We start from the raw sequence: 23,229 nt of genomic DNA, 5'->3' as shown, positions 1-23,229 counted from the left end.
GTCTTCGAGTCGTCTCAAAGCGCTTCACAGAACATACTGTCAAGTGGAGTGACTGCGCACTTTGTGGGCGAAATTGCGCACAGCCGCGTCCCCCGCAAACAGCCGTGGATCGAGTGACCAAGTTATTATTATCAATGAATTATTATCTTAAGATCACACAACATTGTGGAAAATTCTTAAATCCCGAAGCCATTTTTGCTGGTTAAAGGGGGTCGCATGGGGGAAGGTGGGGTGGGGAGGATGGGGAGGGGTGGGGGGGGGGTGGGGGAAGCCAAATTGAATTGATATTTTAATTACTGCATGATTAAAACCTCGTTGATTCCGGTGATATATTTCTGTGGCCTTCTGCTTGTGCTTTAAGGGGCCGTGTTACCCTCCAACGTATTCTTGCGGCAAAATCTTCCACGCGTTTTGTGTTCCGAAGTCATGTTCCTTTAGACCCGCAACTCTTAAATTGGCAGAGGAGACACGGAAGGGGGAATCAGAGAGGGACTGTGGGGGTAAGAGCGGCGCGGTAGTGGGGGGGGGGTGTGGGGGGGCGCGCGGGACTAGTTGGATAGCTCTTACCAAGAGCCGGTATGGGCAGGATGGAACAAATGGTCTCCTTCCGTGCTGTAAGGTTCTAGGATTCCTGTTTTTTTTTTGCGGTGGTGGGAGGGGGAGGGGGTGGGGGTGGGGGTGGGGGTGGTGGAATTTCACTTGAATTTTCGCTTTCAGAAACGATTGTGAAGCTCAGACTTTGCTGTTAACTCCTCTCTGGCAATAAATGATGTTTTGATAACTGGCGCTTGGGGCCACACCCATTCCAACCATCTGCTTTATTGCCTGTTGCTGAATTATCTGTCGATTTGAAGCATTTTGGGGGGAGAAGTACTCAGGGTCGAGCGCTATAAACCTGCATACGTCGCTCTACACTGTCTCTTCAAATACTCCCAGGACAGCCACAGCACGGGTTAGAGACAGAGTAAAGCTCCCTCTACACTGTGCGTCCGTCCACACTCCCAGGTCAGGGTTAGAGACAGAGTAAAGCTCCCTCTACACTGTGCGTCCGTCCACACTCCCAGGTCAGGGTTAGAGACACAGTAAAGCTCCTCTACACTGTGCGTCCACACTTCCAAAAGATTGTTGGCCGAGACACCGAAATAGAGATAGAGAAACTCTTTTCTCTCTTCGAGTAGCACCGTGGGATCTTTGCCATCCAATGGTCCGAATGTGCTTTAGCTTTGCAAAGTGACTATTTAAAATGGTTCTTCCTACCGCATTGATAACTGATGTACAGCTTTCTTGTAGTCTTAGCAACTGAACAGTCGACCACTTTGATTTCAATGCACCTCGTCTGGAGCCTGAATTATTCATATCAGTTTAAGGCCTCTCTATCACTGTTCAATCCAACTCCGCAAGTGTCCTCCAATTCTCTTACTGGCTCTCAAGCTCTCAGCCACCGCAGCTCATTACCAGAGTAAATGCGATAACATTACCTGCATTTTTATTCAATCCCTACAACCTCAACACATCAAGTGTGCGTGTGTGGGCGAAACACGGCAGCCAATTTGCACACAGCAACGTTGCACGAACAGCCACAAAGTCAGGGACGGATTTTATTTGGGATGGTTTTAGATAGGGAGAGAGGGGGGGGAGAGAGAGAAGGGGGTTAAAGGGGAGATTTAATAGAGCTGTTTAAAATTATGAGGGGTTTTGATGGAGTAGATAAGGAGAAACTCTTTCCACTGGTGCGTGGGTCGGTAACCGAAGGACACAGAGTCGAGATGATTGGCAAACGAACCAGAGGAGAGGTGAGGAGACAATTTTTTTTTAAACTCGGAGAGTTGTTACGGTCTGGAACGCACCGCCTGAAAGGCTGGTCAGGAAGCCGATTCGATCGTAGTTTTCAAAAGGGAATTGGATAGGGACTTGAAAAAGGAAAAAAAAAAATTGCGAGGATATGGGGGGGGAGCGCGGGGGAGGGAGTGGGTAGCTCTTCCAAAGAGCTGGCACAGGCGAGATGGGCCGAATGGCCTCCTTCCGTGCTTTAATATTCTATGATTCTGTGAGAGGGAGAGAGGGAGAAAGTTCTGAGGCGGCGGTGGGGGAGAAGCAGAATGGCTGAGGATGGTGGGGATGGAGAGGATAGGACACAGGAGGCGAAGTCCCATGTGAAATGATCTTAGATAAAGCTATAATAACAGCAATAACCCTGGCATTTGATACAGCGCCTCATCACGTCTTCGAGACGCCTCAAAGCGCTTCACGGGATACACTGTAAAGTGAATTGACTGCGTATTTTGTGGGCGAAATGCAGCAGCTTTTATATCCTGTCACTTATATTGTTCAAGGACACGGGGAAGGAAAGATAGGTTGCCTATCTCTATCTCTGGCTGCTTCTATTGCTCCCTAATTCCTTTGATGGACATTTAATGACCTACATAGGAGTGGCAGTATTAGGGAATAAAAGAGTTAGCGGGTTATTAACACTGCCGTTGGCTTCCTCTGGAAAAAAAATGACCCGAATGAGTCACTCGACGCTGATCTTAAAATAAAACTTTTATTTCTCCAAAGGATCATCTCTGTTTCTGCAAAACGCTTCCAGATGTTATCTTCCCTGCGTTAAAGGCTCTATGTAATATTTGCTCCAGTCGCTCTCTCAAGCAGAAGTCACAAGATAGCAAACACAAGCCTTGGCTCATTCCACCCGCACTTAGAGGGTGAGCTCAGAGGGGTAGGTCAGCCCGGCTCAGTTGGTTGGTTCCTATGAGTTGCTTAGGAGAATCTTATCCAACAGCAACAACGACAAATGACATTTACACAGCGCCCTTTGACGGCAGAAGGATGTCCCAAGGCGCTGGGCGGTCCAAGAACCACACCCAAGCTGAGGAAGATCTTTAGACGGTACTTGCATGAGGCAAGCGAGGGGCATTACAATGATTATAATCATTATAACACTAATATGTAACTGACCAGATATTATCATAAAGGAGCGAATCGATTGTACAGGTTGTATTATTGATGTGACTATCCCGAGTGATTACTACATAAGAAATAAGGAACTAGAGAAGATCAGGAAATATATCGATCTAAACATCGAGTATCTTATTTGAGGCATTGCCTTTGACAGTCAGGAGGACGTCTCAGAGCGCTTCACTCGACGTACTGTAAAGCGTAGCGACCGTGTATTTTGTAGGGGAACTCGATTTGGGTTTAGACTGGATGCGAATGTATTTTTTTAGGCAAATGCCGGGATTATTGTTAAAAATCAAACAATAACAGTGATTTGCATGTAGAGCCCTTCGATGGAAGATCGTGCAATAGCTTTTATGAACTGGGGAAGAGGAACATCTAGTGGCTACTGTCTCTACTGCACTCCACGATTGCACCATAGTGTGGACAGTAAATTAAAGAAGAGATACTTACATCCAAAGTACTGTGCAGGTGTCTTATAATCTGTCCATCCCATCCAACGCACCTTGCTTCACAACCCACCAGTGTCCTGTACACAATCTCACAAGGAAAACACACAATGTTTCACTGTCCTTCTGTCTTGTGTGACGTCAATCATCCAAAATTGACTGAATAATAATAATAATGATAATAATCCTTGCATTCGATCTAGTATCTTATCATGTCGTGGAGAGGTTTCAAAGCTCTTCACAGAATATGCTGTAAAGCGAATTGACTGTATATTTTGTGGGCGAAACGCGGCAGTTAATTGCGCACAGCGGCGTCCCCACAAAATTGAGTGACCAAATTATTATTATTATATTTTGAAGGGATTGTTACGCCCGGAAAAGCGATCCGCCAATCGACTAACAACCGAGTTCCTACTTACTCTTGGGTAAACAGACACGAGCGCCTGGCCGGGAATCGAACCTGGGTCCTCTCGCTTGCGAGGCGAGGAGGGCTCTAACCACTGAGCTACAGGACTCATTTGACTAGAGAAGAGAGTTTCTCCCAGTGGCTGGCTATTCCCCATGGTTGGTTTGTGAGTTAATTTGACACAAGAAAAACTAGAATGGCTGACACATATTGATGAGATAAAATGCTATAGATATATAAGGCTTAATACCTACCAAAAGAGGGCACCAATACACTTTCTATCTCTGCTGCTAACAGGTTCCATCTTCCATCACCTTGCTCCCTTATTATAATAATAATAATAATCCTTGCATTTGCTATAGTGCCTTATCACGTCGTTGAGACGTCCTAAGTGTATAACTACAGTAGAACCACAGGGCACAGCCTGCGATTGAAGTGAGGGGTAAGTTCAGAACAAAAACACTACGGTGAAAGCATGTTGTTTGGTTCAAGAACAAACCACATAGATTTCTGCTAGAAAATTATATCTGAAGGGGGAGACAATGTGTATATAGTTTGGGACACGACATGGCAGGTGACCGCCAGGATGACGGAAGGCAAACTGGGTGGACTTTGGTCTACTTCCCCCAGCAAATCCTTACGTTTTTATACGCAAGGTATCAGAAGTAGCCTCGTCAAACGCGAGCTAAGGAGCTAAGGACAGTTCCTTTGAGCGAGATGGAAAGAGAGGGAGAGGGAGAGGGGATAACTAATTCATGGGCGGGAGATCACTGAAGCTGCAAAGATCTCTCCTTCTGAAAAGTAATCATATAGTCATTGAAATAGGAGTAGAAAGGTTAAATTGACAGCAGTGGAGCTGAAACAGCGACTAAAAATAAATGCCATCAGACCAACTCCCATCACTTTACATAAGTCCTAGTGGATGTGCGATGAATGTTGACAAGATTTTTTTGCTTTCGCAAGGCTATCTGTCTGGTAAAACCCTTCATGCCTCTGATGTGACGATGATTGGGACAGACAGGCGACGAGATGGGAGGATGTTAACAATTAATCTTGACCATGAATTGCGATGTAATGCTGTCTCCGTCTCTCTATCTCTGTCTCTCTCTGTGAGCCTGGCCTGGACTGCACAGCTCATTCCGATCAATTATGTGGAGAGAGACCAGAGAGAGCCTGGGACCTGTTCTCCTTGGGGCGGAGAAGGTTGAGGGAAGAAAAGTATGAGGGGTTTTGATGGAGTAAATAGGGAGAAATTGTTTCCACTGGCGGGTGGGTCGGTAACCAAGGGACAGGTTTAAAATACCCCGTGCCCTCTCACTTGCGAGCCGAGGGCTCTAACTAATACTCTATATGAGTAGGAACATCATCTCTTTAGTTAAGTAACTATATCTATGGAGTACAAGTGCCTGTCTGACTGATTGGTTCTGACCTTGTTGTCGACGCTTTTAGATGACAGTGCTCTCCACAGACCGGAGCCTTATAATAACCGCCTTATCTCCAGTGAGAGAGTGGGAGAGTGCTGCTCGTTTCTGTGGTCTAAGGAGACATGGACGGTAGGGAACCGCAAATGCACGTCAAAGCCTCATTCCTCACCATCCCCCCTCCAGGAGCTTGTTTTTTTTTTCCCCCTTCCACTGTTCATATATTTAATCTTAAAGCTGCCAGACATTTCGAGGCACTTGGAGCATTGCTCGCTCTCTAACTCGAGAAGAAATTTCTCTATCCTACCTGTTCCATCGGAGAGAGATCAAAGCCTAGGCTGACGCACCGATAGAGTGCTGGCGGTTAGCATTGCGTTGTCAGAGGTGCCGTCGTTCGGATGAGATGTTAAACCTCGCTCCCCGTCTGTGCCCTGTTCAGGTGGACGTTAAAGATCTCCCGAGGCCCTGTTGGAAAAGAGAAGGGATTTATATAATAATCCTTGCGTTTGATACAGCGCCTTATCACGTCGTCGGAACATATCAAAGAGCTTCACAGAATATTCTGTACAGTGAAATGACTGTATATTTTGTGGACGAAACCAATTGCGCACAGCAATTGTCCCACAAACAGTCTGGATTGAGCGACCACATGATTATTATTATTTTCAATGAATTATTTTCCGAATAATCAATTACTACCGCCGGAAAGCGATCCGCCAATCGACTAACAACTGGGTTACGACTCACCGTTAGGGTAAATGGAGGCTGCTGTCGCTCTGGAGAGACGTGACAAGGGGAACGGGAGGGAGACAGAGAGTTGACAAAGTCCTGGTGATGACGATCGTGTCTGTCTGTCTATCTGTAGATGGAGCTGGCCACGGTACTGATTTGCTTGGTAAATAAATGGAGAGCAATGAATGAAATCATTAGCATTTTTACGGTTGCCTTATCGCAATGTCTCAATTGCAGTGACTGTGTATTTGCAGGCCAACACAGCAACCAATTTGCTCCACACTCCTCTGTTGACCTCGCAGGACATAGGAACCCGGTTGCTAAGTCCGCTGGCGGATCACTTTTCCGGGGGCAAATAACCCTTTGGGGGAAAAAAAAATTGGGTCACTCAAATCCACGACTGATCGTGGAACACTGAGGTGCGCCACGGGCTGCCAAGTTTCGCCCACAGAATACACAGTCACTACACTGTACGGTATATTCTGCGAGGCGCTTTGAGCCGTCTCGAAGACCTGATAAGGCGCTGTATCAAATGCAAGCATTATTGTTACCATCATCGCTATATCCTTCAACTAAAAGTTCCCCTAACCTCTCCCTTTTGCGCGGTTGATCTTGGGATTGAAAATCTCGGTTCAAAGAGATACGGAGAGAGAGGCAGAGGTGAGTGAGAGGTGATGGACAGGCAGTTTAATGGCTCTAAAGATTAATTGCGTTTGATTACCTGCTCTGTCCATGTTGGCTCTGCAGAAGTCACAACATTATCAGGTGTGAACAGCCCAGTGATCTTCACAAAGGGTCTTTCCCATTGAACGCAAAATCCAGAGCAGAGACAAAAAAACAGCACGTAGATTCCACCCCCTCCGCCCCCCAGTCTCTCCCTCCCTAAGGGGCATCACTCCAATACTCACATAATTAAAAGGCAGCTTCTTTATCTCCTTGCACGTAGGCACTGCAATCAGTTTGGACATTAGACCGATTCATTCTATTAATAATTAACTGTAAATCACTGCCCCAAGATGTCAGCTCATGTCCTGATGCAGTAAATTATTGTAAGCGTCTCCGTCGTTGTTTTTATAGCCTTCCTGTACCCCAAAAATGTGGAGTCCTGGGGTATGGTGGTTAGAGCTCTCGCCTCGCAAGCGAGAGGACCCAGGTTTGATTCCCAGGCCGGGCAAAACCTTAGACACAATTGGGTGCGGCATTTCGCCCACAAAATATACGGTCAATTCGCTATACAGTACATCCTGCAAAGCACTTTGAGATGCCTCAACGATGTGATAAGACTCTATATCAAGTGCAAGAATTATTCCTATTGTTACAATGAGCCCTGTAGAGATGGAACTGATATAGACTGGCATCCTTTTGAACGTGACTGTCCTACGGCAGCACTGAGTTTGATCCATTGATCGATACTGTGAAATAGAAACACAGATTAAAGGGATGATGGAGCGAGGCTGGAGTGTGCCAGACACTCACTTTGTCTCTATCTCCGGAAGCCGAATGCAGAGAAACCAAACAATAATTAAGAGCGGATTTGAGTGGTGACAAAACACTCCCGTAGAGGAGAAAGGCATGAGCAGAGCAGCAGGAATTAATAGAGCAATTTGCCTCCACTCCAGACCCTTCGCGGTGATCAAAGCTGAAAGCCCATAAAATACTATCTCGGACAGATGGGACTTAGTAAAGGTGCAACAATATGGAGGCATTGATTAAATTGATCACTCACTTTGTGGCTGTTCGTAGGACGCTGCTGTGCGCAGATTGGCTACTGGGTTCACCTAAAATACACGGTCACTACACTTTACAATACAATACAAAATCACGTTTGTATAGTGCCTTTCACATCGGAAGGACGTCCTAAGTAAATACTGTAAAGCGCTTTAGAGACATCTCAATGGCACCTCATCAAATGTAAAGATTATTATCATTATGTTTTTACAGTTATTATAGAGGTAACTTCTGAAGGTGATGGGTCAGTCAGATATGAATGGATGTTACCTTTCTCATCATATGTTTGAACCTCCTAATATTTGTTGGCGATTTGATCATTTGTTCACCGGGTATTTTTTAAAGCCATTTCGGAATATCGTCTTCTTTTTATTAATGCTATTCAGTTAAACTCGTGTCTCAAACAAGCGTCCAAGCCTTGTTAAACAAAGACCTTTTATTTTCAGAACGGCACAAAAGACAGCAACAGACATTTACACGTGAGGTTCAAAACTACAGGTTAAGTTCACCAAACCCTTGCTTTGAGTGGGCAAGAACGTAATCTAGAAAAGCCACAAAATCAAGCATTAATTTGAAGAAGACGACGTCTTCTGAATATCAATGCTATTAAAACTATTAAAGCTTCCTGCTTGTCCCTCGTGCCCTCCGTTCCACCATCAGTGGCCGCGCTTTCAGCCACTACGCCCCCAAATTCTATCCCTCCGCCTCGCCCCTTCCTTCCCCATCTTGCTCGTGCCTGAAGACCTTCTTCTTTGACCATGGGGGGGGGGGGGTCACCTCCCCCTGGCTCAGTGTCGTGCTCCACCCTTGTCAAGCGCTCTGGGACGCTACCTTGTGTGAGGGGCGCTGTGTAAATGCAAGTCGTTGGTGTTGAAAGGAGAAGGGACTTTCTCTTGCTGTCCTGAAGAGTGATGAATTGAACGATGGTCTTGCTGAGGGACCTTGTTGTGCTCCAATCAGGGTTTGCCTACAAATACACAGTCACTATACCCGGCAGCAAAGCCTTGTGAAGTGCTCAGAGAAGCTTTGGGGTTATACACATCAAGCGCAGGGCAATTGTGTAGTCTCCTTCACCCCAGCACATTGGGCGCGAAGGGCATTGTCTTGTCCAGAGAGAGTTCAGCCTCAAGGTCCACGTGGACCACAGCCGGCAAAGCTCCGGCCATGTGGCGAGAGGTCTGAGAGATCTGCGAGACTTTGTCAAAGGTCAGATCATTGCTCCCCGCCTGCCTGACCACGTGGGGCAGGAGATGGGGGTAGCCGAGGGAGGTCGGGTCGTTCTGGAAGGTGGTGTTGTGGTGGTGGTGTTGGGACGCCAACTCGTTGCTGAAGTTCACGGTCTCCACGTTGTGATTGTGGCAGAGCTTACTGCAGCCGAGGATGGAGGAAAATGCCTTCCTAAAGTCTGCGTTGAAGGCGTAGATGATGGGATTGAGGGAGGAGTTTGTCCAGCCGAACCACACGAAGATATCAAAGGTGGTCTCGCTGACGCACGGAAGTCCTCCTTGGCGGTGGAGCTGAGCTGAGCAGAAGGGGATGATGCAATTGAGCACAAAGAAGGGTAGCCAGCAGCACACAAAGACGCCCATGATAACGGAGAGAGTCTTGAGCAATTTGGTTTCCTTCTTGAGGGAGCTCTTGAGAGAGGCTTCGCGGGAACCCTGGTGGGCTTGGGCTTGGCGGATCAGAGCGTGTCCCACCGCTCTCTCCAACAAGGAGATCCTCCTGATCTGCATCTGGGCGATGCGGAAGATGCGAGTGTAGGTGATGATCATGATGGCCACCGGGATGTAGAAACTAATGAGCGAGGAGGAGATGGCGTAGGTTCGATTCAAGCGGAAATGGCAGCCTCCTTGATCAACTGCACCGAGCGAGGTGTTGGGTTCAGAGAGTAACACGTCAGATCTGTGCCAGCTCAGTTGAACGGGGATGAAGGAGATCAGGATGGACAACCACCACGCCAGGCCGATCATCATGAAAGCCACGCGTTGGGTCATCTTCCTCTCGTAACGGAACGGGCTGGCAATGGCCCAATATCTGTCCATGCTGATGACGCACAGGTTGAGGATTGAGGCGGTGGAGCACATGATGTCAAAGGCCACCCATACCTCACAGAAATCCCCGAAAGGCCAATAGCCGGCTACCTCTGTGATGGCCTTCCAAGGCATGACCAACGCAGCCACCAACAGGTCCGAAATGGCCAGGGAGACCACAAAGAAGTTGGTGACTTTGGAACGCAAGTGGCGGAACTTGATGACTGCCGCACAGACCAGGGTGTTTCCCAGGAAGGTGGACAGGATCAAGAGGGACAGGAGACAACCTGTGACCGCCCTTATAGTTACCCTGGATCTCGGCTCCTGTCTTCCCTCACTTTCTGCCCCCGCCCATGTCTGGTTCCACACTCCTCCCGCGTCCATATCTAACAGCGCGCCATCCAACTCATCCATCCATGTGGAAGCCATATCAATTTCTCTCTCTCTTTCTGTCTGTCTGTCTCTCTTCCCCCCTCTCTCTCTCTCTTCACATCTGCGTCTCCGGTTCAGTAAAACCCCAGGAACCATCCATCCATCCATGAGCCATCCCACACTCTCGCGCTTTCTCCTCTCTTTCTCTCTCTCTCTCTCTCTCTCTCTCCACCTGCGTCTCACTCAAAGCTTCTGACTCAACAAAGCCCCAAGAACTCACCACCTTCCCTCCCACACACACTCTCTCTCTCTCTCTCTCGCTGGATCTGCAGAAAACTTGGCTGGTGTCGGTAAAGTGAGATGGAGGAAAGCGGTCAACTCTTTGATCTTTCTCTTTCGTTTGCTTCACAATAGCACCTCTGAGATTAAAGCCTTGCCCACGTTTCCTGCGCCGGGTTGGGGTGGCTTGCGCCCACAAAATACACGGACACTACACTACACTTTGCGGTATATTCCGTGAAGAGCTTTGAGACGTCTCAACAACTTGATAAAGCGCTAGATCAAATGCAAGGATTAATATTATTATCATTATTATTATTGTGGATGCATTCACACACAAACCTTTTGTTTGGTCGTTAGAAAACCCCGAAGCTCTTAGACTGATATCAGCCCATAATCTCTCTCTTTCTCTCTCTCCCTGCGACACCCCTCTGATTTGGAGGGGGGTGGGGGGTGGGGGGAGGGGGTTCAAACGATCAATTCAATTTCCAAGACTAACAGTGGCTGTTTCGTTTCACCAGAGCTGAGATATGAAGCAAAAAAAGATGGATCAACTCCTCGAAGTTGTGCTGCGCAGAGCTGAGAAATCCTGTTCAAAGACAAATGTACGCCCGTCCAATGCACCCTCCGCTCTTTGCTAGTTGCTCCGAGACGCTGTCCTGCGCGAAGGACGCTGTATAAAATGCAAGTTGTTGTTGCTGCTGCTGTTGTTGATGGACGGCCATAGTTTCAACTGAGACAAGTGCAGGCGGCGGCAATCAACCGGGAGATTGTAGCCTTCCTGCTTTCGTATTGTCGGCCTCTGTCCTGAGTCCACTGGTTACGGAGAAAAGCAGACAACATGCACCAGGCAAACACACTCTATTGCACTCTCTATTCCCATCGCGTCAGTCTGCTGAAGCTGTCTCTCCCTCTCTCTGATTAACTCATTCAGTGCAGGTACGTTGCTTCTGGTAACATTTGCACAAATATATTTACACACACACACACACACACACACAGTAAAACCCCTGATAACCCTCCCCCGCCGTAGCTTGTCACTGCCACTTAAGTCATTGCGCTGCCAATATTTATTATCGAGTCCTGGACGAGAGACAACTTTCTTCAGCTCAACGTGCGAAAAACCGAGGCCCTCCTGATTGGCTCACGTCAGCGCCTCCGCACCTCAGGCGCTGACACCATCAGCATCCAAGGCTGCACTCTCCACCTCTCAAAGCCAGTCAGGAACCTCGGCGTTTTGTTCGACCCTGAGCTGTCCTTTCTCCCTCACATCCGCACCGCCTTCCATCACCTCCGGAATATCGCCAGACTACGGCACTACCTCACCCCTCACGCCGCTGAAACCCTGGTTCACGCCTTTGTCACCTCAAGGCTGGACTATGGGAACTCTCCCCTCGCCGGCCTTCCCGCCACCTCCCTCCACACTGCAGGTCATTCAGAACTCTGCAGCTCGTGTACTGTCCCGCACCAGACACCGCGACCACATCACTCCCACCCTCGCTCGCCTCCACTGGCTCCCCATCCCCCAGAGGATTGATTTCAAGATCCTCATCCTCACCTACAAGGCCATTCACGGCCTTGCTCCCTCCTACCTCTCCAACCTACTATCCCCCTACCTACCTGCCCGTACCTTCCGTTCCTCTGGCTCTGGTCTGCTCCACGTCCCCCGCCCCAACCGCCCTACCATCGGTGGTCGGGCCTTCAGCCTCTCAGCCCCGAGGCTCTGGAACTCTATCCCCAGTGCCTTCGCCGCTTCCTCCCTTTCCTCCTTCAAGGCCGGTCTCAAAACCTTTCTCTTTGACCGTGCCTTCAGCTCCCCTCTCGACTCTCTTCCTCCTCCTCGCTCCCTCCCTTCCCTCCCCTCACCCTGACCATTTCCCCCCTCCTCTCTCCCTCCCTTCCCTCCCCTCACCCTGACCATTTCCCCCTCCTCTCTCCCTCCCTTCCCTCCGCTCACCCTGACCATTTCCCCCCTGCTCGGGTCATGACCCAACTGTGCAGCGCCTTGGGACGTCCTCCTGACGTGAAAGGCGCTCTATAAATGGAATCTTGTTGTTGTTGTTATACATCAAAAAATATTCATACATATGCCTGGCTCGCGGCTGCTAATAAGTTGTCACTGAGCGCTTCTCTCTTGGAACGACAAGTCATGAAGAGTTTAATGCATAACAAATGCAGGAGGCATTATTCATACGCGGATTTTTTTTTAACTGGTGAGAAACAAGTGTCTGACTGCAAGTAAAACATTTTTATTATTTAATGTTAACGTGAAGATTATTATTCATGGATCACTGAAGGTTGCAAACAGGTAAAGCCAGGTCAAGTGTGTGTCACACTCCACACGGACCATCCAGTCTATTAAGTGCTCCGAGACACTGAAGCGAGCTATAGGAATGTGAGTTGTTCATAAATTGGCTGCTGTGTTTGGCTCATACAATACACGGTCACTACACTTGACAGTATATTCCGTGAAGCGAATTGAGACGTCTCGACGACATGATAAGGCACTCTATGAAATCAAATTATTATTGTAGTTGGTTTTTAATGCCTACAAACATCTGGGGGTTCTAGGTTTCTTCCTACTTAGACCCCAATAGCCCTGTAAGCCAAAGCCCTCACAGGTAGGGTCTTGCTTTGCTGGACAAGCAAGCGGGAAGCTTGCCAGACAGTGCTCTCGATGACGTGAAGTAAGACACTATATCAAATGCAAAGACTGTTATTGCTACTTAATCGAGATAACATTTGACTTGAAGGCTTCCAAGTTGATACTCTACTGCAATACGACGCAGGTAATTAAAACGGACAGCAAGAGAAATTCCTCTCGCACTGAAACATCTCAAAGTGCTTCACAAGTGATTAGTGTCAAGTGTCACCTTTGGTTTTATGGGAAAAGGTGACAACCGTTAGCATCAGGAAGGTCCCAGAAGCAGCGAATGATCCATTAATGCGATGGACTGTCAGCAAAGAAAGAAGTCCTCTTTTCTAATAGCGCAGTGGGCACTCAAAGAGCACTCTTATCTGAAGAGCAACAACAACAACAACAACAAGATTCCATTTATAGAGCGCCTTTCACGTCGGGAGGACGTCCCAAGGCGCTGTATCACCATCTCCCCCAGCACTGGACTGTAAGCCTGGACCATAAGAAAAAGTGAAACACAAATATAATCCAATATCTAATAACAATCCTTGCATTTGATACAGCGCCTCATCACATCGGTGAGACGTCTCAAAGCGCTTCACAGGATATGCTGCGAAGTGGAGTGACTGTGTGTTTTGTGGGCGAAAGGCGGCAGCCAATTGCACCCCCAGAAAGCGATCTGCCAATTGACTAACCGGGTTCCCACTTACTGCTCGGTAAACGGAGGGGTGTGTGTGTGGAGTAAGGAAACTTGCCCAAGGTTTCACCCCACCCGGGAACCGATCCCGGGTCCTCTCGCTCGCGAGGCGAGTGCTCTAACCACTTCCCTGCGGGACTCCACATCAAGTCATCAACGTCCGTGCGGCTGATATGCTTTCACCGGCTGCTGGTGCTGGAAACCGGTGCCCAGAGACAACGCAGGAAGTGTCAAGCTTCTACCCCGCTCCTCGTAACGTGTGGAATTTAATTAAAGATGAACCACGCTTTCTCCTTTCCCCCCCACGTACCCGTTATCCTCTCCTGGCCTGACCTCTTGTGGTTGTCAAGCCCCCCCCCCCGTCAATTGCTGTTCTGGCGTTACACGGAAACCATCGGTGTTTCCATAGAACAGACAGCCGTCGGCTAAAAAATGCCGGTTTACAACGAAGCCTGTGGTTCGCAGGTGGTGGCGTTCGACCGATTTACTGCGTTGCGCTCTGCGCACTGTCGCAGCATGGAGCGCAGGGATGATCTCAAGGCTTTGAGAAGCAATGGATTCAGAGCCTGGCACTGTGTCTGCTCAGCAACACTAACAAACGTGTCTCATAATGATCATCATCCTCGCATCCGATACGGCGCCTTATTGCAGCATCGACGTCTCAAAGCGCTTCGCAGGGTATACCGTAACGTGTAGCGACTCCCATGTGTTGTGAGTGAAACGCGGTAGCCAGTTTACACACAGCAACGCCCCACAAACAGCCATTTTATTTGGGGGATTGACGGCCAGCACACCGGGAGAGAGTGTAACTCCCTTCTCTTCTCACCCCAGGGTTGTCCTGAAAAGTCAGCTTAAGACTATGTGATCCCTTACAACTGATTCCAAGGCTAAAAACTGAGCCAGTGGTACGTACGTACGTACGCGCACACACACACACACACTCACACACACAAGCCAAGCAGCAGCAGCTGGATGGGAGGGAATCATTCTTTCAGCTAAGACGCACTACACTTACTTGGCAGTTGACACTGAGCCACACATCAGTCGCGTGGAACGAGGTTGAAATGGGACAGCCTTCCCTCGGGACACGCTGCAATACTGAGGGAGTTGCAGAGGCAAAGGTTTTTTTCCTCCTCGCATTGCGGAAACAAAACCTTGGGCGTGCCAATTCCTGTAGCTCAGTGGTTAGAGCACTCGCTTTGCGAGCGAGAGACCTGAGTTCAATTCCAGGCAGAGGGCGAAACCTTGGGGCAAGTTTCCTTACGCCACACAGAGCCTAATTATAATCCCTCCAAAAAAAACCAAAACAATAAGAAATTGGTCATTTTCAATCTACGACTGTTTGTGGGACATTGCTGTGCGCAATTGGCTGCCGCGTTCGCCCACAAATATACAGTCAATTCACTTTACAGTGTGTTCTGTGAAGCGCTTTGGGACGTCCTCCCGACGTGAAAAGGGCTATGTCAAATGCGAGGATTATTATTATAAGTCTCCAGCTGAAACCAAGTGCTATTAACAGGTGAAAGTGGTTTAATCTCCAACCAGTCACGTAGCACATTGGGATCAGCTGCGTAATGCTTGGAAGAACCAAACTGCAAGGGGACACTGCGTTACGAGAGACAGGACCGATTCAAGTCTGAATTACACTATTTTATTTGTGTCCAGACTTTGCTCTCTGCCTCCTGTCCCCTCCTCTGTGCGTTCAGCTGTGACACCTTCAACCACTGGCACGTTCTCTCTCTCCCCGTCTATCTTGCCTCCCCCCCCTCTCTATCTGAACATCATTCAGGAATCTATTAGGCACAGGTTTGGAAGAGCCAAGGCTTGGGGGGAGCCCAGAGTGTGCGTTGGGGGTAACTGCTGGCGTCTAACCAGCTAAAGCCGTACATAGCTTGCCATTGATACAGCGTCTTATCACATCGTCAAGACATCTCAAAGCGCTTCACAAGACACACTGCAAAGTATAGTGACTGTGTGTTTTGCGAGCCAACGCGGCAGCCAATTTCACACGTATTTACGGAGGTCGGGGAAAGTTTGTCACAGTGCAAAAAAAGGTGCTTTTATTTTTTATTCAGTCGACTTCCATTATTTTTCTGTCCTTCGAACAAGTGGTTTATAGGAATATAATTACACAATATCAAAGACACTCAAAAGATTGCACCGAACCACGGAGAAAGAGATTAGGGAATGGGAGGTGGGGGGGCGGGGGGGAGTGAGGGGAATCACAACGCAACCCCTCCACGAGTCCCGGGAACTATTCCCAATGGCAATCATTAAGGACAGAGACCCTGTAACTGCATTACGCTCACTCTATTTGCTAACCCCACTGTCGGACTATTACACGTGCATTTCTAACACAGGTTTGGCACAGTTACAGATCAGCTTCTGCATACTCATCGTCTCAAAGGAACCCGTATCACAGAGCAGAGCAGAATTGGGGGCTCTTTGCCCCCCCCCCCAGCTAGCTGACAGTTCATTGGGTTAATTTCCGACCACTCCACCCCTCACCCCCAAATTCCCTCCCCGCTTTCGCCTCATACCAACACAGCACCAGCCACATGTAAAGAGTGAATTAGAAACACACAGTTGATCTCATCTCACGGCACATTATGCGATTACACTTTGCGATTAGGGCTGAGGAAGGAAGGTGGACACACAAACTCTCTTCGACTGATCTGAAGAGCAACTGCTCCACACTGCTTGACGTCTCTAGCCTCACACAAAACAGCGGCTCTCTCATCTGAGAGCTGGAGCAAGGCTTGCGGGAGGAGAAACATTGTAAACCCGCGACTGCCTTATGAGTGCGTGAGAAAAAGAAGTTTCCCCCTTGTGGTGGAGGAGAGGCTGATAAGTTCCATTTTGCATCTATGCTGCATTTGTCTTTCTCTCCACACAGTAGCACAAACACATCTCAAACACAAATCAATGCAGACAGCCCCGGGCACTGGAAGACTCTGTAAGGACTGAATAAAAGGATGTGAAATCTGAATGATGTTCTCTCTCTTGCGCTCTCCCTCTCTCCTTCCCTTCGTGCCTCATATTGAGAGGACAGTCTGTATGTGCAGTACAAGACAAAAAGGTTCTGCTCACTGATGTTATAATGCCGTTGGGTCCAACAAGGCCTTGTTTGTGGAAGCTGAGTCAACAGCACCGGCCTGGATACCTGTTAAGAAACAACAAAGAATGGCCTTCAATATCGTTTCAAACGTACAAGTGTAGAGCACAGCTCTGGCACTCACTGCTGGTCCATTCAGGTTTGGAACATTCACCCCACAAAATACACAGTCAATTCACTTTACAGTGTTTCCTGTGAAGCGCTTTGAGACGTCTCGAAGACTTGATAAGGCGCTGTATCAAATGCAAGGATTATTATTATTTAACGCTGTAAAGATAGCAGATGCTCCCATGTGTTTAGAGTGCACCGACTAATCCAGCGCTGCTTTATTCAAGAAGATCCATCTACTTACGTGTGTCGGACAGGGTGAGCTTTCTGAGCTCTGCTTCCAACTCATGGTCAATCAAATCAGCAGCAGGAACGCTAGCCGAGGAAGACCAGGGCAAAGGAGTGCTCGGAACGTCTGGGAGCTTGGACTCTTCTTGCGTGACTTCGGCCAGAAGAGTGTTCAGCTCCTCTTCCAATTCATCCATGTCCACAGCACCTGAACCAGGACAGACAAAGAGCCATTAACCAACAACAACAACTTGCATTTACACAGCTCCCCTCACGCAGGGCAGCGTACTTGAGTGCTTGAAAGTGGTGGAGCATGACGATGAGCCGGTGGGGTGGTGGGGAAAGAGGTGACCGTAAGCACTGATTGAAGAGGAAGGTCTTCAGACGCGACCTGAACATGGAGAAGGAAGGGGCAAGGCGGAGGGGCTGAAAGCGTGCACGAGGGACATGCAGAAGGCCGGAGCTTTAACAACTCTCCGGGTTTCACTTTCCTCCCCTCTCCCTCGTTCCCTCCCTCTCTCCCCTCCACCGTTACCTGTGGAGTTGTTTTGATGTCTAGGAAATCTGTGCGTTTCACCTTGTGAATTGAGAATCAGGGGACGCGGTGAAGAAAGGAGTTGAGAGTTTCCAGCACTAACCTGCTGGGCCCAGGTTCGCTCCGGCAATCGCCTGGTTTATATCCTCCTGGGTGTCGCAGAACTGAAAGGAAAAGAGGGAGCGTTTTAGGACAACAAAGGGGTAGAAATCAGCTGTAGAGTTCGGCAGTTACAACATTAACAACTTGCATTTATATAGCGCCCTTCATGCCAGGCAGCGTCTCAGAACTTAACAGTGGTCAAGAGGATGTCCCAAGGCGCTGGATGGTCAGGGATTTGGACCCAAGCTGGGAGTGGGTGGGGTGGGGGGTTGGAATCAGGAGGGGAGGGTGGAAGGCAGGGAGGGTAAAGAGGCTGTCTTGTTCTCTGTTCTCATGTTACTTGTCTATGTGCAATTTCGGTTTAATCCGAGTCAGTGACACATCAGCCCCAAGATCAGGAGAAGCTCCACTCACCTCCTCGATCTGATCCATGAGACTCTCCACTTTGCTGACAGTCACGTCTTTCATGGACTGCTTCAGGGCTCCCAGACCAGCCTGGTACGCATCCACCACCTGACACAGACAGAAACAACAACAGCAACATTACATTTGTATAGCGCCTTTCGCGTTTCGGCAGATTTGTTCTGAATTTACCCCCTTCAATCACAGGCCGTGTCCTCTGATTCTACTGTTGAGTAGAAGATAAAACAGCTTATCACGGTCTATATTATCTAGACTCTTCAGCAGTTTAAAAGACTGACCATTTTGTCCGACTGTGATGAGTAGATGCGGTCCAGGATGGTCTGAATGGTGTCCAGTTTGGCATGGATATTCTCCAGACGTTTCTCTGACTTCTTCTTGGTTTTCAGACATTTCAGTGCCTGAGAAAGAGAGAGGTGAGGAAGAGGGAGAGAGAGAGAGAGAGAGAGAGAGCTCAGCAAGCTCGGTCTGACACAAGCTCTCAGAGTAAGGCAGCAGCCTTCAAGCATCAAGATGAGCAGCCCTCAATTCTGTGTGTGTGTGTGTGTATGTGGGGGCATGAACCTCAATAAAGATGAGACCACATGCTGCCTTGATCTCTGCAGGAATCGACGCACACTTTGGTGAACGGTGAGTGAGCATAAAGGCGAGGGGATGCATTTTGAAACACAAGGAGAAGGGGAGAAAAACTGCACCTCACTCACCAGCTGTTTCTTCCCAGTCTTCAGGTAGCTTTGAGCTTCCTTCTTGCACCTGGAGACAAAAGAGCCTGTTAAAGAAAACGCTTGCTTTCTCAGGGTACGATAAACCTCTTCTGTTCCAGCCACCGCTAGGCAGGGCTGTTCTTGTGGTGGGAAGAGAGCAAGGAATCTTTTTTCATTGATCAGTCACACCTTCACCAAATCCAACCATCTCACAAGCTAATTCAATGATTTTTCCACTGTACAATTTATCCTGTAAGGGAGGGGGGGTGTTGGGATCAGGGGGGTGGTTGGAGGGCAGGGAGGGTGGGGGTAGGAGGTGTTGACCGAAGCATTACAAGTACTACAAGCAAACCCACCCTCCCACCTCCCTCCCCGAGACTGAAACACGTCACCGGCGTGGAAGAATTCCTCACACCTCTCTGCGTCCTCGCTCAGAGACTCCACCTTCTGGTTCAGCAACTTCTCGCACCTCATCAGCTGGAAGATTCCGATGTCGATCTCGTTCACCGGGGAAACTTTGTGGTGGGACGAGCGAGCAAACTTCACAATCTGTACAGGGACCAGGCGATATTGTCACAAGGGGGCTGAGCCCACACACACACACACGCACGGGGGCACATACGCACACGCGCACGATATTAAACCTACCGTGTGCATGACCCAGAGACAGATATATTTTTACCTTCTCGCCATCGAGCTCCGCGACAGCCACCCGCTTCTCCTTTTGCAGCTGCAGCAGAGCGAGGTAGAAACTCCTGTCGTCCGGGCACGTGCTCAGACACACAGCCTGGAGCTCCGCAAAGCTCCCCACGGGATGCGAGGAGTGCAGAGACTTCTGGCAAAGCTGCAAGACCTGGGCTGCCTTCTCCTGCAAAAGTCACGGCGGGGAAGGTCACAAAAGCGCGGAGCCGGGAAGTGGGAAAGGGCGCGAAATCCGATGCATTTGATTACAGCGCCTTATCAAGTGGTCAGGACGTCTCAAGGCGCTCCACCAGACACCGAGAGAGAGAGCGAGAGAGAGAGAGAGAGAGAGAGAGAGAGAGAAACTCCCTTCTCTCTTCCAATATTGCCGCAGGATCTTTAACATCCACCCCAACAGGCAGACTTGAGCTCATTTTTTTTTTGTGCGTGGGTGTGAGATTATCACCCCGGTGAAAGCAAGTCAAGTGTAGTGGCTGGTTTTTTTTTTTTTGCAAGCAGGGGCAGGGAGAGCAACACCCCGGACGGATTTAAACTCACCTCGACGAGTTCGACCAGGACGAAGGACTCATCCGGGGACAACTGATCGGTGCCAAGCATGGAGGAGAGGGTCCACTTGAGGGGTTTGACCAGAAGCAGGCCCACGCCCCACGCCAGCCAGCTGGCATCAACGTTTGCCGCAAAGTTGGACTCTTTCTGAATCAGCCCTCGCCTTGGGAAGGGAGCGAAGCAAAGATCCGACACGTCAGCGCGGGGCCGAGCTGACGAGCGCTCAATTTCTAACCGTTTATCCTGAGTTATTCCTTATTTATTTATTCGCAGATTTGTCACTTCTTTTGCCTGGAGCTCCGCCCCAACCGCCCCAACCGCCCGGCCATCGGTGGCCTTCAGCCTCTCGGCCCCGAGGCTCTGGAACTCCATCCCCCAGTGCCACCGCCGCTTCCTCCCTTTCCTCCTTCAAGGCCGGTCTCAAGACCTCTCTCTTTGACCGTACCTTCAGCTCCGCTCTCGACTCTCTACCCCTTCTCGCTCCCTCCCTTCCCTCACCCTGACCATTCCCCCCTCCTCGCTCCCTCCCTCCCCTCACCCTGACCATCTCCCCCCTCCTCGCTCCCTCCCTCCCCTCCCCCTGACCATCTCCCACCTCCTCGCTCCCTCCCTCCCCTCCCCTCACCCTGACCATCTCCCCCCTCCTCGCTCCCTCCCTCCCCTCCCCCTGACCATCTCCCCTCCCTCCTCGCTCCCTCCCCTCCCCTGACCATCTCCCCCTCCTCGCTCCCTCCCCTCCCCCTGACCATCTCCCCCCCTCCTCGCTCCCTCCCCTCACCCTGACCATCTCCCCCCCCCAATGCTCGGGTCCCGACCCAACTGTCTGGAGTCTTGGGACATCCTCAATAACATACACACAGTCACTACACTAATAATAATAATCATAATCTCAAATCACTCCACAGGATGCGCTCCGAAGTGTAGTGGCTGTGCGTTTGGTGGGTTCAATAACGTACACAGTCACTACACTAATAATAATCATAATCTCAAATCACTCCACAGGATGCGCTCCGAAGTGTAGTGACTGTGCGTTTGGTGGGTTGAACGTACACAGTCACTACACTTTACTAGTAATCATCGTCTCAAAGCGCCTTCCCGGGATACGACCGTGAGGTGTAGTGACTGTGCGTTTGCTGCTGGCGGCGGTGGTAGTGGCGGTGGGGCTCAATGACGTACACAGTCACTACACTCGTTCACCTGATCATGTCGTCCAGCACGACCCGCAGGCCGAGCGGCGCCGAGCCCTTCCTGAGGAACCAGAGCTGCAGGTCGGCCAGGCTGAAGCTCAGGGCCCCCCGGCCGCGGGCCGCCCGGGCCACCAGGGCCGCCCAGAAGCCCATCTTACTGTCCCAGTCGCGGCTGTTGACCTCGCGGCTCCGCTTGAAGGCCGAGAAGAGGTGCGCCATCCGCTCGTCGTCCGCCCAGTCCTCGGCGCAGGCCTCGGCCGCCTCCCAGCCCGACATGGCGGCCCGGCCCTGCGGCCCGTGTCCAGCCTCCCTCCGGGTACCAGGGCGCCTCGCTGCCTCCTCCCGCCTCTCCCCTCCGCCACGCCCCCTCCTCGGCTCGGGGCCAATCACAGGCCAGGTTCTGGCGATTGACAGGTCCCCCAGCCAATCCCAGCCCAGGCTCGCGTGATTGACGGCCCGCAGCAGCCAATCCTCAGGCCTGACATGGCGGCCGCACCCCCCACCCCCACAGCGCCACCGCTGCCCTCCTCCTCCCGCCTGTCACTCACAGCCAATCACGCGCCGGGTTTGCCATGCGATTGACAGCACTCACAGCCAATCCGAGGCCTCCTCCCGCCCCTCTATTGCGCGCACCCTCGCTCTCCCAATCACAGCCAATCACACGCCAGGCTCCAGTGATTGACAGATCTCCTAGCCAATTGTAGACCACACGCGTGTGATTGACAGCTCTCCTTGCCAGTCCCAGCCCAGGCTCTAGTGATTGACAGCCCTCAGAGGCAATCCCAGGACTGGCCCTACTGATTGACAGCTCGCCTAGCCAATCACAGGCAAGGCTTCACTGGTTGACAGCTCTCAGAGCCAATCACATGCCAGTTTCTAGTGATGGACCCACCTAGCTCTAGTGATTGACAGCCCTCAGGGCCAATCCCAGGCCAGCCTTTCTGATTGACAGCTGGTTTGGAGGCTCCGGGTGTCAGACGCCCATCTGCCTGGCGGAGCAAACACATCGTTTGCACAGTATTATAACAATAACTGCGCAACAATCCTTGCACTTGATACAGCGCCTTATCGCGTCCTTAAGAGGTCCCAAAGAATGCACCGCAAAGCGTAGTGACTGTGCATTGTGCGGGCGAATCGCGGCAGCCAATTGTGCCGTCCACAACGAGCATCAGCGCGTTTCTCATTAAAGGCCCTCTGTCGCTCACACGCGCACAGATTCGCCCACAAAATACAGTCAATTCACTTTGCAGCGTATCCGGTGAAGCGCTTTGAGACGTCTCAAAGACGTGATGAGGCGCTGTATCAAGTGCGAGGATTATTATTGTTGTTCGTTCTGCTGTTGGCCGATAAATACACAGTCACCTTTCACGGTGAAATCCTCCGCGAGGGGCATCGAGACGTCTGGCCGATGTGCTAAGGCGCTGTATCAAGCGCAAGGATTGTTATTTGGATCCATTCAATCTAGATCTCCGTCTCTGCTTCGTGAGCTGACGGCTCAAGCAATGTGAGCACCTTCAACCGTTAAGCAATCTCAATGCCTCGCGGCGTCTGAGACGTTTCCTCCAGCCGCAACGGGCCGGTGCGACATCGAGAATCACCGAGCGCAGTACGAGGAAGAATATTCACACCGGACGCGCTGTTACTTCCGTGCACCAAAGTCGTAGCTCGATGTTGCACAGAATCACACGCACACAGATTGTCGCAGCGTGAACCACAAACAAAAATGTAAGTATGAAATCGGAGGCTGTTTTATTGTAGCTCTCATCAATCCCAGACATATGCACAACTAAGCACGTGCTCGGTCAATCTCAGCTATTTGGACTCTCTGAAGCTCAGTGGTTAGAGCCCCCGCCTCGCAAGCTTGAGGACCCG

General features: G+C 50.2%; 2 protein-coding genes across 2 annotated transcripts; both read right to left on the bottom strand.

The window, feature by feature from the left end:
• Positions 1-8,597: 8,597 nt before the first annotated feature.
• Positions 8,598-10,297, bottom strand: LOC103189001 (D(1) dopamine receptor-like). Its single transcript, XM_007909234.2, has one exon. It carries the CDS (start codon positions 10,262-10,264, stop codon positions 8,762-8,764), a length of 1,503 nt encoding a protein of 500 aa, XP_007907425.2. The 5' UTR covers positions 10,265-10,297; the 3' UTR covers positions 8,598-8,761.
• A 5,467-nt stretch (positions 10,298-15,764) lies between these two features.
• Positions 15,765-21,695, bottom strand: chmp7 (charged multivesicular body protein 7). The gene is made up of 10 exons (XM_007909226.2): positions 21,368-21,695; positions 20,162-20,333; positions 19,605-19,790; positions 19,338-19,471; positions 18,923-18,971; positions 18,500-18,619; positions 18,213-18,311; positions 17,800-17,860; positions 17,178-17,369; positions 15,765-16,873 (listed from the first exon to the last, which is right to left on the bottom strand). Exons 1-10 carry the CDS (start codon positions 21,631-21,633, stop codon positions 16,806-16,808), a joined length of 1,347 nt encoding a protein of 448 aa, XP_007907417.2. The 5' UTR covers positions 21,634-21,695; the 3' UTR covers positions 15,765-16,805.
• Between the last annotated feature and the right edge of the window lie 1,534 nt (positions 21,696-23,229).

Source organism: Callorhinchus milii, unplaced genomic scaffold (genome assembly GCF_018977255.1).
Source record: "Callorhinchus milii isolate IMCB2004 unplaced genomic scaffold, IMCB_Cmil_1.0 Scaffold28, whole genome shotgun sequence".
Taxonomy (NCBI): Eukaryota; Metazoa; Chordata; class Chondrichthyes; order Chimaeriformes; family Callorhinchidae; genus Callorhinchus; species Callorhinchus milii.
This window is presented reverse-complemented; position numbering and strand designations above follow the sequence as displayed.